This window comes from Thermobia domestica, chromosome 15, assembly GCF_964235325.1.
Source record: "Thermobia domestica chromosome 15, izTheDome1.hap1.1, whole genome shotgun sequence".
In the NCBI taxonomy this organism is placed as follows: domain Eukaryota; kingdom Metazoa; phylum Arthropoda; class Insecta; order Zygentoma; family Lepismatidae; genus Thermobia; species Thermobia domestica.
Genome location: NC_137468.1, coordinates 91,934,662 through 91,953,243, shown reverse-complemented (window position 1 = coordinate 91,953,243; position 18,582 = coordinate 91,934,662). Strand labels below are relative to the sequence as shown.

The window sequence follows — 18,582 nt, the reverse complement described above, 5'->3', positions numbered from 1 at the left end:
TTGTCTATGAGCATTTGTGACAGATTGTCCTTTCTACGGTATTACTATGGAACTAAAAGTTTTCAATTTAATATTCCACGACTATTATCATGAAAAACCAACAAACACACGGCCAGCACCATGGAATAATGACATGAAATGTCAGGTGTCATGAATAGAGAGGAGTTCTGAGCAAATCAGTAAAGCGTATGACCATCTCGAGCACCAATCCATACTGCACATCTGTTTGTAATGCTGTCCGCGAGAGAGTTCATGAGTTCCAGGGGTATGTTGTCCCATTCTTCCCTTTGGACAGTTTTCAAGTCTTGAAAGGTCAAAGATAGTGGATTCCACTATGCAACTCATCGTCCAAGAGAATCCCAGACATGCTGAATGGAATTAAGATCAGAATACGGTGGCCAGTCCATGCGGTAGATATTCTCACCCTCCAGGGTCTCTTCAACTTAGGCGGTTGTGTGGACGAAGGTCGTCATCCATGAACATTATCATGTCTAGGCCCACTGCATCACGAAAAAGACAACATATCCTGTTATGATCTCATTGTAATACTGATTCCCGGTTACAGATCCACCAGCAAAAATGTACAGTGGTGTTCTTCTAATTTTCGTGATGCCTGCCCAGACCATAATATCAGTGCCCACCACACCTGTCCCATTCACGGATGTTCGGTGAATGGAAACATGTTCCTCTTTCTTGCCACACTAGTTGATGGCCAGAATCACTAAACACAGAACCATGGCTCATCAGAGAACATAACATTTACCCAGTTACCCTAATCCTAATCACCATGTGTTATACACCACTACCATCTGGCACAGTACTGGGTGGAGGATATTGGAACACTTGCACAGCCGTTCCTCTGGTCACAGCAACTTTCTTCAATCGGGAAATAACGTTTCCTGCTGCTCCCAACATACGTGCAACCTACATAACTAAAAGGCAACAAATAGCTCTTCCACGGTTACAAATGCTGAGATGAACCTATTGTGCTGTTTTTCAACAGACCAATTAGCTTGCCTTACAGTATTGTACTCACAACAGCGTCTGTCGTGCTTGGCCGTGTCGTTTGGCTGCAACCTTCTGACTCACAAGGGAAGCTATAAAAACTCATCGACGAGTATCGCATTGAAACTTGCACAAATGGAAGAACATGTTGAAAGATGGAAACATGCTTATTCCGACAATTCGCAACGTCGTCGAACAGGAAGTATAATAATCATTCCCCATATCCCCTGAAAGTTATGTACTCTAGTGATCATACATGCCTTGGATGGGATATGAATCTGATACACTGGAATATGTTTTCTCACGAAGACAAATGTTGCAAATTCAAGATAATAACAGTCGGTGGTGATTGTGACCTCTGGTACGTCATTGATGCGAATCGATGTGAAATGAAGCACGATATGCTATCGTTAGTTCCAAACGAACACGAGTGGAGAAAAAGGAAACGCTGATACCACAATGCAAAAATAGTTTTCTATATTTATTATTATTATGTGAAGAAGAAGAAGAAGACAATGGGCCCGTTCAGTAATAAAGATTTCGGTCCGTCTTGATTGTCCTCTAGCACTGCTATGAAGGGTTTAACATCCACAACCAACCACACTCAGCCCGAATTGGAAGCCGGGACCTTGGAATCGCTGGCTTGACGACTCAACCCACACGATCACCGCGTCGGCAAGAAGATGGAGAAGAAAACGAAGACAATAATAATAATAATAATAATAATAATAATAATAATAATAATAATAATAATAATAATAATAATAATAATAACCTAGTGGGTGACATCAGGATTTACAGCCAAATATAAACGGGGCTGGAGAGTTCTCTAGAACTTTTTCAGATGAAACCGGAAATGATATCTGAGCAGCAGAAAGAGGTCGAAGAGCTGGCCAAACCATATATAGAACGTTCGCTTTCCTGATATACAGTTTCAGAAACTCAAAGGCTCGGTCCCTCTCCCTCTAATACCACAAAACATCACCGAAATAACGACAGTGGACAACCCTCCCGTTGCTAAAACCTATTCATCAATGCTTGTACGACCTTGCCTATGTCTTCAAATTACCAAGAAAGGGATCGGATGGTCAGTGACTATTTTTCGTTTTTTTTTCTTTTCTTTATCAGTTCTCTTTAAAATCCTCTTCACAACACACTTTTCTTTTCTTTCCCGTAACTCAGATATAATAAACGTATTTGCCGCGAAACTAGAGCAATGTAACACAACAAGCATAAATGCTTCCCCTTAACACTGATTGAATACTATATCAATAGAACAAAAGCGCTAAGCGCTATATAAATAGTAACTTTTTACTGTAGCAAAATTAGAGAAATGTACAGTAAACAGGGACGGATATAGGCATGGGCCACATGGGCCCGGGACCAGGGCGGCAGATTTTGAGGGGCGGCAATTTAAAAAATAAAAACAATAGAATTATTGAAAATACATATTTCACCAACGACTCAATAAAATAAGCGAAAACCATTTTTAAATGGCCGTGACTACGATAATAATGTAGCAGATTAGTCGTAGTAAATATTGTCATAGTTCAGTTGGTTATTTATGGTGGTTTGACTGGTTATGATGTTTTGATCTGTTGAAAAGGACGGCAGTAGGCAGCTCGGCATTCGTACTTTTACAAATTGACGTGTATTTATTTATTTATTCAACAAATACCAGATAGAGCCTGCAGGTCATTTTATACTGGATATATAACAACAAGGGAAGGAAATAGAGAAAATCCCAGTTAAGATGGTCGGCGGTGACGATCGAACCCATGACCTTCCGAATGCGAACCCAAAGCTCTACCAACAGTGCTATTTCGCTCGGTTTGAAGCAGTATGGCCTACATTAGCATCATTTTTGCTTCGGAAAGAAAAGTCAGTTACATTTATTTAGATCACTGCTCTTAAAAATCTTACATCCTAACATAATTATTTCCCTTAAAGTGTTTTTATATACACTCATGTCCAAAATTATTGTTGCATATCGATATAAATATGTTGTTGTAGGAATATAATTTGATAACGAATTCGCCCGGTATTTCTTATAATGTCAGTATGTGTATAATCGGCAAAGATATGTATGTAGCAAATTTCATGTCAAAAGAGCAGTAAATAAGAACAATCAAACGAAAATGAAATTTTCTTGTCCATTTAGCAACATTTTGTTTTACTCATTCTAATTTTCGTATTCATAGCTCTTTTCCTATGACATTTTACCACAAATATTCATTTCCCGATTATAAAAATAGTGTCAGTATTAAAAGTACTCTGTAAAATAATTCAAAAGTACCCTGTAGTACCAAGTTATATTCTTACAAGAAGACAGTTATAGATATGGGACAATCATTTTGGACATGAATGTACACCAGCAACTAACTGTGCGGCGGAAAGATCATTTTCCACAATGTCAAGAATCAAAAACTATTTGAGATGTACTCTTTGTCAGAAGAAACTGGTTCATCTAACTGTTTTAGCCATCGAAAAATGACTTGACTTTAAACTTGATTTTGATTACGTCATTAATGGTTTTGCCAATGTGAAGCAAGACGTAAACAGTTTTGATACACAAAAGTTTCAGAAACGTCATTTTGTAAATTTTTAGGTACAATAATATAACTCTTTGTCATTTAAGACTGTTTTATATTTTGCCGTCTTTTACACCATGTAATGTTGTATAGGTTAGGCAAAAGCCAGGTAAGTTTTAATGAATCTACTCCAAATGCTGGCCAAATACAGGAATTAAAATATATTACATAAAACGAGTAATAAGAAATAAGAACAGTAATAACTAGTAATAGTAATAATCATAATTTAGTAGAAACGGTAAAAGTTGGATCCAGGATAATGGAAGTTTTGGAGAGCGATGCGATTCGTGTGGTTAGGGGTGGCAATTTCGCTAGGGCCCATGGGCGCAAAACATGGAGATCCGGCTCTGACTGTAATAGATGCACTCTGAAATTTTGATAAACACTGAATCTATTGCGTAACGTAGATCAAATACTATTATCAATATAGTAATAAATGCGTCTAATATAGTACTGTCCAAGAGACGAGACGAGAAATAAGATTTCCCTTTTCCACCTCGTAAATTTTGTAACTCGTATCTCCTCTCGCTTCTCGAAGATTTTGTTCTCTCATTTCTATTATCGAAAAAGGTATTCTCGTCTCATTTTGTGAATTCACATACAAAATTTATGTTCTGAATTTTTAGACTTCTAAATATGCTATGCATAAGTATCTGCAATCTGATAGAATGGCTGTGTCCTTCCATTCGTCTGTCGTCAAGTATCAGAGCAAAAATCGCAAGAGATATAAAGATGTAGTTTCTTGAAATCGATCCAGCGTCCCAGAAACAGGTTCTGTCTTCTGCACTAACTCTCTATTCAAATCAGAAGTGGTAAATTAACCATTTCCGGTTTCAGCATTTATTGGCATAGAACAAATATGGTAATATATAGCGACAAACAATTTTCTGCAATCGATTCAGGGTTTCAAGAGTATATAGGTCTAGTCACACCTTGCAACTCTCTATCGAAACCAGGAGTGGTTGAATTTGCTAGTACTTCTGGTTTCAATACTGATTTTCATGGAGCAAGAACTATAAAGGATATTGAGAAGCACTTTTTTTTTGTAACAGATTCAACGTTCCAAGAATAGGTTCTATACCCTCCCTTAACCCTGTATTCAAACCGGAAGTGGTTCAAAATAACGATTTTTGGTTTCACCATTTATTGTCATAGAACAAAAACAGTAAGGAATAGCGGGCAATGCTTTAATTTTTATTTTATTTTATTTATTTTTTTAATATGGACTTAGGAACAGGTTTTTCCTTTGATCTTATTCCTCTTTACAACTAGTAGTTGTAGATGTCGAATATTGTATTCGGATGGTTTGGAAGATATCCGTAGCTTCACATTGTGAAACAAAATTAAATTCAATTGTCTTAATTTCATCTAGAAGTTATCAGAATCCTTCAGTATAATGAGAGGTTCATGAAGGGAGTGATATAACAACATTCAAAGAAAAATAAACACACTGCTGAACAAGACTGCACTTATTTAATATAAAAACACATATATTAAATAAGTGCAGTCTTGTTCAGCAGTGTGTTTATTTTTCTGATTTTATTCGCAAGACGTTGACTATGATTGTGTGTCAACATTCAAAGCATATTTATAATTGGAGTAAGTAGGTTAATGACTGCATATCTTTTAAAAATTGATTAATGTTCCTCATTGTGTTCGTACTATCACTTTATGAATTTTATTTTTATGCTATGATTCATGTAACAATAAAACAGAGTTTGAGGAGTAAGTCTGGGATAAACTCGAGTTGCCCATCAGACTCGTGAAATTTATCGTCTCGTCTCCATTCTAGTCTCGAAAATGAGACGAGAATTGTCATATTTCTAATCTCATCTCGAATTTAAAAAGATAATTCTCAGCTCGTGGGCAACACTAGTTTAATACTGTACACCTTAACAATAAATTACGCTTAATTACCAGTGTAGGAAAGATGTAGAACTAAAAGCTACACTAGCAAAATCTCTTAAGAGTCTAGTGAAAATATACGTTTACGTGACCTCGTAATATAAAATAAAAAAGTTCCAGTAGCATTTGATGAAACATAAATTAGAAATGAACATCTGTGTGAATTCATGTTATCATGTTTTTGTCATAATTATGAAGGTTTGTTTCCTGGTGTGCACAATTTAAATTGCTTGTTTTTTAAAGTCATTATGGATTCAGTAGTTAATAAAAAAAAAACAACATACATACTCATTACAAACCTACTTAGGCAATCTGTAGGACAAACGCAATACTTAAATAATAATTGTCCCTTGCTAACCACTTTTCTATAGCAGTTTGGCAATCGTTTCCTTGTATACAAAATCTGTAAGTATTATGTTTTAATGCAGAGATTAAAAAAAAAAAAAAGACCAAGAAATAACAAAAAGGAAAATTTGGCAACACCAGAACTGTCACCCTCACCGACTTTCCTTCGACCAGCCACAAATAAGCCCTCATACTGAGTTTGGTGACATGCTCCACCACTCGCGGTTGTCGGCATCGGATAAGGATAGCGAACGTACTGTACTCTAAGTTGGCAGGCCATTATAAGCATGAATATATGTAGGTTGATCTCAATTCTGGATAGAAATCTCGGACCGGAAGTTTCAACGATAGTGTATATTTTCTATGTATTTCTAAATATTGTTTCTATTTCACGGGCAAAAGTCCTGTTTAAAAAGCGCAAGCTATTAAAAAGAAGAAGAAGAAAGTATATATGAAAAAATAATTTAAATATTTGTATTATATCGAGATATTTGTTGTTGTCGTTGCTATGACAACTTGTTTATCTGGTTGACATGGTAGTGTAGAAAGATATAGAACACAGAATCATAATGTTATAATTGGATGTATATTATTTTAATGTAACAAATAAGGTACATGTGGAAAAATATATAATCTAAAAGTGCATAACTGTGGTGCAATTCATTTGTGATCTCGTGAATTTTATAAGTATTCAAAATATATTTGAATCAGGGAAGGTAACGAAGAAATAACGTTACATATATGGTGCCGAAACCGTGGAACCTTGAGATTAGTCAGAAGTTTAGTAAACTATCTCAACATCACGGAATACATTTTACTACGTAATAAAAGAAAAATATATCGAAGAGATAAAATGAATGCCAGTACAGGAGTTGAAGACATTCATATTCCAGCAACTGAGAATTCATCGGACGTGATTGATTTTTTACAACAGCCTGGACAGCAGATGAATTTCATGACACAAAATTTGGATTCCAGATTGGAGCAAGTGACACAACAAATAGGACAGAGATGGATTCCAAATTGGATTCCAGACTGGAACAAGTAACCCTACAAATAGGACAGCAGAGGGATTCTAAATTGGAGCAAGTAACGCAGCAGATAAATACCAAACTAGAAATAAACGACAATAGGGTAGAACAAATTATCCATAGCTTTGCAGTGGTGAGAAGTACCATCGATGTACTAGAAACACAAGTCAATGAATATACAAATCAAATTCGGAGACTGCAAGAAGAGGTGTAGGCCATCAAAGAGAAAATCAGTATTGCAAAGTGTAATCCTGATCCTGCCCTCAACGTGGTGTATGAGGAACATAGGAGAAATGAATCAAGACTATGTGAAGAAGACAGCAACCCATCAGAAGGTTATTCTGAAAGGGAGGACACCATCTCTAATATTGAGGACGAGAAAATAAGACCACGTCGAAGGAACCATACCTACACAAAGCCAAGACATCTAAGTTATTTTAGTACTAAGTGTGATCGCGTAAAATTCAGTAAAATCAGATCTTTAACTAAATTCAGCGGTAGAACTGAGGACATCCCAGCGAGTACCTTTTTGGAAAAATTCGAAGAAGAATGTGATCTAATTGGTATAGATAAGGCTAATTTCCTTAAAATATTGCCATATATATAGTTACCACCTTGTTCGGTATGATATAAAGCGATCAAAGGTAGTCTGCGTAGTTATTCAGATTTTAAAAATGCGTTGTTAGCAAATTTTGAAAATGATTTTATGTTAGCAGACCAGGATGCTCAAATTAGAAACCGACGTTTTGATCGTAAAGTAGACAAAAGTATTACAGATTTTGTAATTTTAACATATAATGACTTGAAGCAGATCAATCCATATCAGCAAGAATCACGTATTATTGCATCAATAAGAATATTATTACCGTTTAGGCTACAGCAAGTATTGATCTCTTCGGAGTGTATTAATTTCAATCATTTAATTATTATAGTTCAAAATTATGAGAGTCAGTCTACATTGCAAGGTAATACTAACAGAAACCAAGCTAATCATATTTCTGTACGAAATATCATAGAGGATTGTAGTCGTAATACGAGAGGTAATGTTAGATTTTCTCATAATAGCAATACGACCGAACCTAATTTTAGAAGAAACAGAAATAATAATCGTACCGCTTTTAAGAGTAATGTAAACAATCGATCTAATTTTCCACGTACTCCCAGATTTCGTAGTAATTACATAGGTGGCAGAAATTTCCAAAATAGAAACCAAAGAACTGGTGAAGTAAATAGTATACAGGACTGTATTCAAGATTGTGCCATTCAATGTAACTTCATCGAATCTTTTGGTAATGTAACTTGAGCTAAAGTTATGGCGTCCGTCAAAGCATATCAAAAGTAAATGGACAATTAGTTGAAAAGTTAGTTCCTACAGAAGTTTTATCTAAGATCAATACAGATAATATCGAAGTTTCAGATTAACTCTTAAGGTAATAATTTCTTTGTTGTGTGATTATTTTTGTATAATATCGATTAGTTTTTGTTTTGTTTCACTTTGAATATTATGATGATTTCATTGTAATTTTTACTTCGTTCACATTGTATGCAATTACATCTATGCATCAATACAAATATTGTCTATCAAATTTATGCTAACTATGCCCGAATAAATGAAACAGGTTAAGTTGCATTTTAACTTACACCAACTTTATTGTTGTCAAATATAAATGGTGTTGAATTAAAGAATCTATTTAAGACCTAAAAATAATCAATCCACTTATCATATTTTGAATATGTCTTTCTTATCGATATTCTTATAGAATTAAAATAAAATTGATTTTTAGAAAAATATGAGAATGATATTGAGATAAGATGATGATAATATGTAATTTCATGAATTGTAATTTTCATATTATATAAAGGCTGTTCAAAAAGTAAGGTAACTGTGTATATGAAATGTTTAACGGTCCAAGATTATTTAATTGTAATCAATTTAAAGAAGTCCCGTAGTTCGAGAGCCATTATACAACGATAGTGTATATTTTCTATGTAATTCTAAATATTGTTCCTATTTTACGGGCAAAAGTGCTGTTTACAAGGCACAAGCTTTTAAGAAGAAGAAGAAAGTATGTATGAAAAAAAAAAATTAAATATTTGTATTATATCGAGATATTTCTTCTTGTCGTTGCTATGACAACTTGTTTATCTGGTTGACACGGTAATGTAGAAAGATATAGAACGAAGAACTATATTGTTATAATTGAATGTATATTATTTTATGTAACAAATAAGGTATATGTGGAAAAATATATAATCTAAAAGTGCATAACTGTGGTGCAATTCGTTTGTGATCTCGTGAACTTTATAAGTATTCAAAATATAATTGAATCAGGAAAGGTAACGAAGAAATAACGTTACAAAGTGATTGCAGGGCAGCCAGATTCACATATTCTGGGTCTCTAGGCCTAAGAATATATATAGGTTGACCCAACGTCCGAGTGGTCACTTCCAACTGGAATATATACTCTCCTGTTAATTTCAGGAACCGAAAGTGAGATCGGAAAATGGATTTCATATGTGGATTCCAGAGACGGCAACGAATATTTTGATCCCGATTTCGCCACTTCCGGCCGTACGTGACCTCTCGAAATCCAACCGGAATTGGCCAATCGGGATCGAATTATGTTCGTTGTCACATCTCCGTTCAATCATGCTTCCAAATATGCAACCCATTTTCCGATCTCACGCCCATTTCCGGAGATGAACAGGAGGGAGGTTACACATCAAGTGAATACAATAGGGAACCGTTACTCACTTACGTTCGCCGGGCCCGCTAATAAGAATATAGAATATGTAATAGCATGCGTGATATGTACTATTACTGGTCAGTCACAATGCATATGTGATAGTACGAAATTGTGTGAGGGAGAACTGAAAACAAAGTTCCCGGAATAGCTCTGTGGATAGAAAATATGCTCATTACGTAACGCTGAACATCATCGCCGACGGAATGCATAGCAAGACAGCAACGAAACTGTGCCAGTGTTCGTGCCTCTGCTGAATCCTGCTTCGAGGTCCTGCTATGTCAGCAAAACCAGAATCTTTGGCGATTCGCATTGTATCTCGGCACCGATGTGGAAGCGACGACATTTCAGCTTTAGCTTCATGTTCAGCTTCATGTACATGAGCTAAACATGGCGAGTAGGGCGGGTGCGGAAACGATAATTATCTTGTAGTCTGAGAAAAACTTACGAACAAAGAGCACTCGATGAAAAACGTAATTGTTGTTTGGCTGCTTGGTCTCAACAGCCAAACAACAATTATTCAAGAGTCCCGACTTCGAATACTGGCTGGGGTATGGTTATTTGTAGAGTTTTAAAAATTCATAGCAGTGCTAGAGGATGCTCAAGAAGGGCCGAAGTCCTTCGTTACTGAACGGGCCCAACAATACGTTTGTTGCCTTCTCATTATTATTATTATTTTCGCTCATATTATTATTATTATTATTATTATTATTAATAATAATAATAATAATAATAATAATAATAATAATAATAATAATCATCATCATCACCATCACCATCATCATCATCATCATCATCATCACCATCGAAAGCTATTTTTGCGTTTCTGTTTTAACGTGTCCCTTTTCTTTTTCGCGTATACATGTTCGTTTGGAACTAACGATCGCATGTCGTGTTCCATTTGACATCGATTCGCATCAGTGACGTACCAGAGATCACAATCACCACCGACTGTTATCATTTTGAGTTTGCAACATTTGTCTTCATGCGAAAACAGTTCCAGTGAATCCACATTCATATCCCATCCAAGGCATGTATGACCAGAGTATGGGCTATGGGGAACGATCACTATACTACCTGTTCGACGACGTTGTGAATCGTCGGAGTAAGCATGTTTCCATCTTTCAACATGTCCTTCCACTTGTGCAAGTTTCAATGCGATACTCGTCGAGGAGTTGGATAGCTTCCCTTGTCAGTCTGGGGTTTGTTCGTGAGCAGAACCTTGCATAGCTCGGTTGCCTCTCCTCTTGGATGCAATGGCTCACTAGTGCCCTCTACTGATATATTTATGCCACTATATACTCACGAAGCCGCGTTCTCAAAACTTATGACTGCAAATGTATTTCGTCCTTAGTAATTGTCAACCGTACATTATTCTACTTTTCTATACATGTTTTTCTTTTGGTTAAATTATAATATTTATTCGAAATGATCAATTTAATATAGCTACCTTGTTATTTCCATAATAACGTGTTTGAATAACATGTGTTCCACAAAACAACGTATGCCTTTTATGGACGTCAGGGCTATAAATTTCTTCTGTATGCGATGCTGGAGTTTTCGTGACTGGAACACTCTCACCTGTAAGCAGAAAATATATTTACATTTTTGGTACAAAGAATATGAACGCACACACCAAACTAAAGAAAATCACACTTTCTTCCCTAAAATATGAGTATCGTTATTTTTAGTAAGACTTCTTGATCTTCACTTTCATCATTAAGAAATTATTGGGGGTATTAAAAAAAAACTTTCAATGAGGAGATCTTTGTACACGCCTATGACGATGGTAATACTACTGTTTCGGATAAATAACTTTGTTTAATATTCATACCAGACTGTTAAACACTATTTAAATAACTACGTCCCGAAATAAGTTTCTAACGTTTCGGACAGCAGTATCTTTAAATTAAAATGGTTTTGGGTATGTGTGTTCGCCACGATTTCCTTCCTTTTTATGTTATGTACAAATTTCGTATCACGTACAAAGCAGTTTTCTCGATTTTCATGTCTAGGCAGACTGGGGAGTCAAAATTTAAAGTACGTATAGTACAGAGAACCATATTGTCTGTGAGGCAGGAAACACAACTGTTTTATTTGTGTTGTAGGTTGCACACTTTTCAGATCTTTGAATTCTTTTGCATTAGTCTTATTCTTCGCATAATCTGAGAACCAATAGGGGCAATGTCAAAGGCATTGCTCGTCGTTATATATTTCACAAATTTCTTTATTCTCATATATTTTGCATAAACCTTCTTCCTGTACGAAGAATGGACAACTCAACTAGTGTCTATACAAAATAGTTTTTTTCGTGGCTAAATGGCTAGCGACCTAGTGTTTGGTGCGATTTCCTGAGTACACTGATATGCGGATCGTATTTTAAATTGTTTCACGAAGCCTCTGTGCTGAAAAAGAACGTAAAACATTTTCATGGGTATAATCTGGACTGTGCTTCCGAATAAACTACTATTTTCGATTTCTATCACGTATTCGACCGTACTACAGTTATTACTACTGTAAGACAACTCTAGACTAATGTTCGAAACTTTCTTTTGGATTTATTTTATTGTCATCACGCCCTTCTACTGTATTTTTTCAGTATCTCCATCAACATACAACGACTTCAAATGGTTCCCCGAGTTACTCCAATCACATGCAATTCTTCACACGAACACAACTATTAAATATTCTTAATCCTCTATTAATTCTCATTTCTTCGCATACTCATCATTACTAACTATCACGATTCTCTACACCATATTTATTGTAATAGAAAGGTAGTTTGGGCAGTAAATGTTCTTTAATTGGTAACTATGGTATTGGGAAGGAAACGGAGATAAATAATTTAATAAGATTTTGTTGTTAATACTTTTGTTGTTGAATTAACCGTAAATTTCTCGGGAGTTTCTAAGAACTGAATCAAAGTTTGATACATTTCATATTGCTTGTTATGCGTACTTGTGAAGTGGATTAATTGAGCAGTTTTGTACCAGCGCTGACAAAAATATAGTTGAAGTCAAGAATCAACTTATGTTATATGGTGCTTATGTGTAGATTGTAGCTTTGGTGGCTAGTAAAATATTCCAACGTTAAGGGATAGGTAATCAACGCCCGATTAGCGAAATTGCATAGCTGTTGATGCGAACTGTACATTGACGCAGTCCACAATATTTTAAAACACTAACATGGATCAATCATTCTAAGAGTTCTTTCTCTGTTCTTTGCCAGCACAAACTAAATACTATAATAACAATATACACCTACCTTGTTCCCGGACAGAACAAAGATAACGGGTTGTGATGAGTCACAAATCAAGTAAATAAATAGTTACGATGTAATCATGCCAATAATTTAGTTAAATGTGTTGTGGATTAGCTCAGCAGCTCGCCTAAAATTCAGAAACCTTGCTTCAATCTTAGAATGAATGAGCGAAAAATATTTTGATTTTATGAACATTTCGGTATTTCAGAATCCAAATAATGAGAAATACGGTGATCATGTAATTGTGAAATCATAATACACAAGGGGGCGTGGTAGCCAGATACGCTTATGAATTGATCTACTACAAAGATTTATGCATATCATGTGATCGGAATCCAATAATACGTTCCCGATATCAGAGCACTGCCGTTTTCAAATTATTGACTTTTTTTAAAATTAAAATTCGGGTAAGGGAATATCGAGATGGTTTCTTGAGTTGTAACCAGACCATCTTTTTGTGCTAAGATTGATGGAAATTAAAATTTGAAATTAATGTAACCTTATGCTGCACTGGATTCAATAACTGGAGCTCTAATATAGATCCAATCAGGCATATTTTGTTAAGATTAATTAACACTTACCTTATATGTGCCCTGAAAATCCTAATTGGATGATTATATTCCTGGTATGATTTCGGTAACCAAGTGGCTGCTGAAGGCAACAGGATTGGTCGCCGAAATCATACCAGGAATACTATCATCTGATTAGGATTTCCATGGCACATAAGACGTGAGTGAGTTTTCTCTTAAAAATATTTTTACTTACAAAATAAGTATGTGCAATGACTAGGAAGTGTTATTACTAATTATAATTGAATAGCAAACCAAAAGCAATGTTAATGCAATAATGACTGAATTCCACTTCGACGACGACGACATCGACATCACCATCAATCATAATAATCATCATCATGAAGTTGGCGTTTTTTGTGTTTTACGGGCCTAGGTAATAGAAAGGTTATGACCTACTGTTGATGTGGACTCCGAACTACGACTGGAGATTGAATCTGATACAGTTGGCGAGTGCGCAGATCATTATTCAAGATCAATCCTTGCAGTATAGGCCGTTTCCACCACACTATTTCGCATTCAAGAGAGTTGGATTACAATACCACAGCACCAATCTCGGCTAAAACTTAATGAAGTCACAGCATGAACACTACAAGAACTAAGTTGTACCATCGTTACATGTACACGATTTAGTATTTACCACGGATAACCCAGATGTACAACTACTTCAAATACTAATATATATATATATATATAGCGTGTATATAAATTACTGTCATACTTTAAAGTGGTATTACGTCGCTTTGAATAACCGTATTTCAATCAACTTGGTCACATTTGAAAGAAAAACTCAAATATTTTTTTGTGCATGTCAACAATGGGCAACAATGTCAATAATTGACGGAATCAAACATAGAAAAAGTATAAATTCACTCATGTTTACTTTGTGATTAGTTGATATAGGTTCATTGTTGGATATTTAGCAGGAAGTTGCTGTTTCTGCTGAAGGTCACTTGGGAAGCTTTTATGTTTCTGTACTGTTATGCTGTAATGTGCTAATGTAAATTTATTTCCTTTCGTTGTGTTGTGTTGTCAATAAAGAATAAGTTTTAAGGAGTTATGGCGACCCCACAAGAACGGTGTGTTTTGGAATATCACAGCACACAGAGTCTAGTGCAGGTTCAGCGTGCTTTTAGGCGAAAACTTCAACATTAGGCTCCTACACACACTTTAATTTAACAAGATCGAGCACATCCTCACTGGCAGTTACATGTTCGGGAACATCTGAATGAGCAGCTTCCAAGAAGATGGATTGGACGTGCCGGAAATGATGATATCTTCTACAAGTGGCCGCCGAGTTCAACAACTATCTTGACGCCTGTGACTTCTTTTTATGGGGTTACGTAAACGATTGTGTCTATGTACCCTCACTGCCTCAAAACCTGCAAGAAGTTCAAGTTCGTATCAGTGCTGCCATCCAATCCATTTCATCAGCTATGTTGAAGTGTGTATGGTGTGAATGGAAATATCTCTTGATGTCTGCATCGCCACTCATGTGGCCCACATTCAATGTCTATGAGGCATAGAAAAAATATGAGTTTTTTCTTTCAAATGTGACCAATTTCATTTTAATACGATTATTCAAAGCGACATAATACCACTTTAAAATATGATAGTACTTTTATGGACATGCTGTGTATATATACATATATAGTTTAACGTCTCAATTATGCACTGACGCTCAAGGAGACGGTTATGATGATAATCAACGAAATGGTGGAATGAAAGAAGTCGGAGGGAATGGGAGAACCCACACCTAAAGTACTTTATAGAATAGATTACATTAGTATAAGCAAAGCCAATAACTAATAGTAATTGAGGCTATGGACTGAAAACTTTATTTATTCAACTTGGTTGTTTCAAAATGTTTAAACACATTTACTGAATCTAAAATAATAACAGCTTTTTAGAATACTACTACTTTAGAAGTGTAGTTAATTTGGCACTAATGCCACAAGAACGAAAATTCTACCAAGTACTTAAAATCTGTCCAAATAGCCGTTGTGCGTCTGAGTTGTCTGTGGTATTACACTTGTAATTTACTGACCTGTTAGCATGCTTTCATTGACAATGCAATTACCAGCTATTAAAACAGCATCGCAAGCCATTATACAACCTTCAGGTGGAAGAGAGATAACATCTCCAGGAACCAGACACGAACCATCCAGCTCTTCCTCAGCTAAAATGACAAAATACACATTACATATAAAATTTGTTTAAATTCTCTTTGTTATTGACTAAGAGTAATTTATACTTTTATTTATTTATTTATTTATTTTTATGATTAAGTACCAAAACCTTTCTGCTAAACATATTCGAATGCTGCTTTCCTAATCACAGTTCTATGTGCACGTGATTATCAAAATAATGGAAACACCTGTAGTTTGTAACAAGCTATCAGTGGTGTGGTAACCTGCGGATACTTGTTGATGTGTTTGATGATCGTCTCCAATATGTCAAGTGGGACAGAACGGAGGTGTGTGTCGAAGTGGCCAGACGGTGAAATGGAAGACCTCTCTGAGTTTCAAAGATGCCAAATTGTAAGTGTATCTACGGTGGCCAGTGTCTTAGGTGTACCGCGAGGAACAGTGTCCAAGGTGATGACGGCTTACAGGACTCGTGGCAAAACACCCGCGGAAGTAACAGAGGACGGAAGACAAACCTCAGTGACAGGGATCACTGAATATTGAAGAGAACTGTCACTACTGTAGAGTGAATGTGGCAAAAGTGACTGCGCATTTCAAAGCCTATTGCAACAATTACAGTCAGAAACGAGTTGCATAATCTGAACATCCACGATCAGACTGAAATTTCCAAACCACTGATCATCGCCAACACTTTAGCGCAAAGAAAATGGCGCCACACGCAACTGTGGCTGCGAAATGTATCAGGGGCTGCAATCCATCCAAGACTTTCAGCACAATACGGGAACAGTGTTTTGCCCGCAACAGTGTGTTACGAATGGATTGAAAAATTCAGAAATTGGTCGCACAAGTGTAACGCACGAGGAAAGAGACGGACGACCATCTACGGCTATAAATGATGATAACATTAAGCATGCATGTGACATGGCTCTGTTACACAGACGAGTGACTATTGACTATTGTGCCGAAAGCCTTTGATGGATTGTGGTCCCTGATACAGCTACCGACCACAAAAACCGGATCACTGCTTGTTGATCCTCTTTGGTGCAAACTTTTAATGGAACGGCCACGATCTATCTACAACAAGAGGAAGAAAAATGGAGGAATTACGATTAAACTTCCATAGGCTGAATACAACAGCATAACAATAAAACACACGGCAGTATGAACACTATGAGGGCAGAGGGCAGTATGAACAATGTAAGAAGAATTACGTCAAAATTTCTGATAATTTTTGACTTACCCTTGTATATATTTTCAGCATTTTCTAAAATTCTGCTCCTAGGGGCGAAGTTGGCAATTTTTGTAATATTGAAATTTTTCCTAATTTTATTCAAAAAGTGGTGAATTCGAGAATTTGCTTAAATTCGGGGTGTGAAGTTCGGTGTATAAACCTTTTAATTGAAAAAAACGAAATACATATTTAAATGTTTTCGAAAATGTCACTCATAAGTGGTAAGGGGTTCATTTTTATATTTAAATTTTAAATTTTGGGTTTTACACGTTATTTCGCTAATAATAATAACAATAATGTTACGATAAAATTATCATTTATCAAACCTAGTGTTAAAAATAATACATACTGATATTTTTTAAAGAACAGGTAATTCATAAAATAGCGCAAAAAAAGAACACTATTCGGAACTTTCATCTTAATACATACCTCCATTTTTGCGGCACACTCTTACGGTGTTGGATTTTGATGAAGCCACCATATTTTTCAAAGCTACACTTTGCTGAAATGAAAATGTAACTGTAATTAGAAATTCACAATACCAACAGCGCACATTACTAGTTCATCATGTACATACAATACTATAAGGTGACAAAGAAAGAAAAACATAACTATATAAGTCTCGATTTAGAAATAGAAAATAAAACCCGCCATTTTGTATATCACTGTTTCATTGAAAACTGGTCAACTTAAAACAAATTGCTAAATTACAGAAGAGTGATTCTGAAACCTTCTGTGTGGGAAATCAAGGCTCATGAAAATAAATTTGCTTTCATACATACAATACATTCATAAAATATGCTAACACGGGAATAGACACTCACTAACATTATACACTGAATGGTACAATGTTAGTGAGTGTCTATTCCCGTGTGATTTCATGTTTGACAAAAGATTTGTTTTTTACATATCTTAACCTTTTAATCAAATTTTTTACCCTTCCTTCACGTTTTTAAATTCTTTTTGGGTCTTTTACAGGCCGAAGAAGGAAGTAGCATTTTCCGAAAGCGCTACCTGTTACATGTAGAAGAAAATTCTGCTACATATTTTTTGCGGTGAGTGGTAGCCTTTTTGCTTTTTCTCATTGAACATTATTACCGCTCGCAATATTGTGATAGTTTATCTGATGTCTTCAGTTCTTTCAGTAGGTGTCCATTATGATAAGTCATACTTCGATCATACTTCGATCTCTACTTTTACATGATCAATTATCTCCCTTTCTGTCTCACACACAAATACACAGACACAGTACCTCACTCCCTCAGCACGAAATACCAACACTGTCATCATGAGAATACTGTATCATTGTAGTCCTCTTCATATGTGAATCTGTACAACTGATAGACAGGAAACAATGTTAGATTGAAAAAAAAAAAAAAAAAAAAGTGTTACACTTCCACATTTACGTTCCCTGACTTTCCATGACATTTCACGTAAAATGCATGATTTCCCTGACATGTTTTCATTTCCTTGACATCCCGATTTTCCAGAATTTGGGAATCCTAATATATAATAACCTGATGTAGTGCAATTTGAAAAAAATACAACTTTATGTTAGGTTGATAACACTGCTAACCTAATAACATTGTTTTGCATGTCAAACAAACCCCTCCCGTCGATATTTGCACAGTGGGGTGGACCATTTATGCGTTCTTTTTATATATTAGTTTACAAGTTACAAGAACGTGTCAAGGTAAATGGTCCACCCCATATACATATACATACATATTATATTATATTATATTATATATAT

General features: G+C 35.6%; 1 protein-coding gene across 2 annotated transcripts in view; it reads right to left on the bottom strand.

The window, feature by feature from the left end:
• LOC145671150 (polyamine-transporting ATPase 13A3-like) overlaps positions 1–18,582 on the bottom strand; it is a 152,607-nt gene that overhangs the window by 80,100 nt on the left and 53,925 nt on the right. For both annotated transcript variants that reach the window (XM_081739974.1, XM_081739973.1), the window contains 3 exons: positions 17,259–17,331; positions 15,499–15,630; positions 11,072–11,202 (listed from right to left, as the gene is read on the bottom strand). In XM_081739974.1, coding sequence (XP_081596100.1) covers positions 11,072–11,202; positions 15,499–15,630; positions 17,259–17,331 — 336 coding nt within the window. The remainder of the gene's footprint in view (positions 1–11,071; positions 11,203–15,498; positions 15,631–17,258; positions 17,332–18,582) is intronic.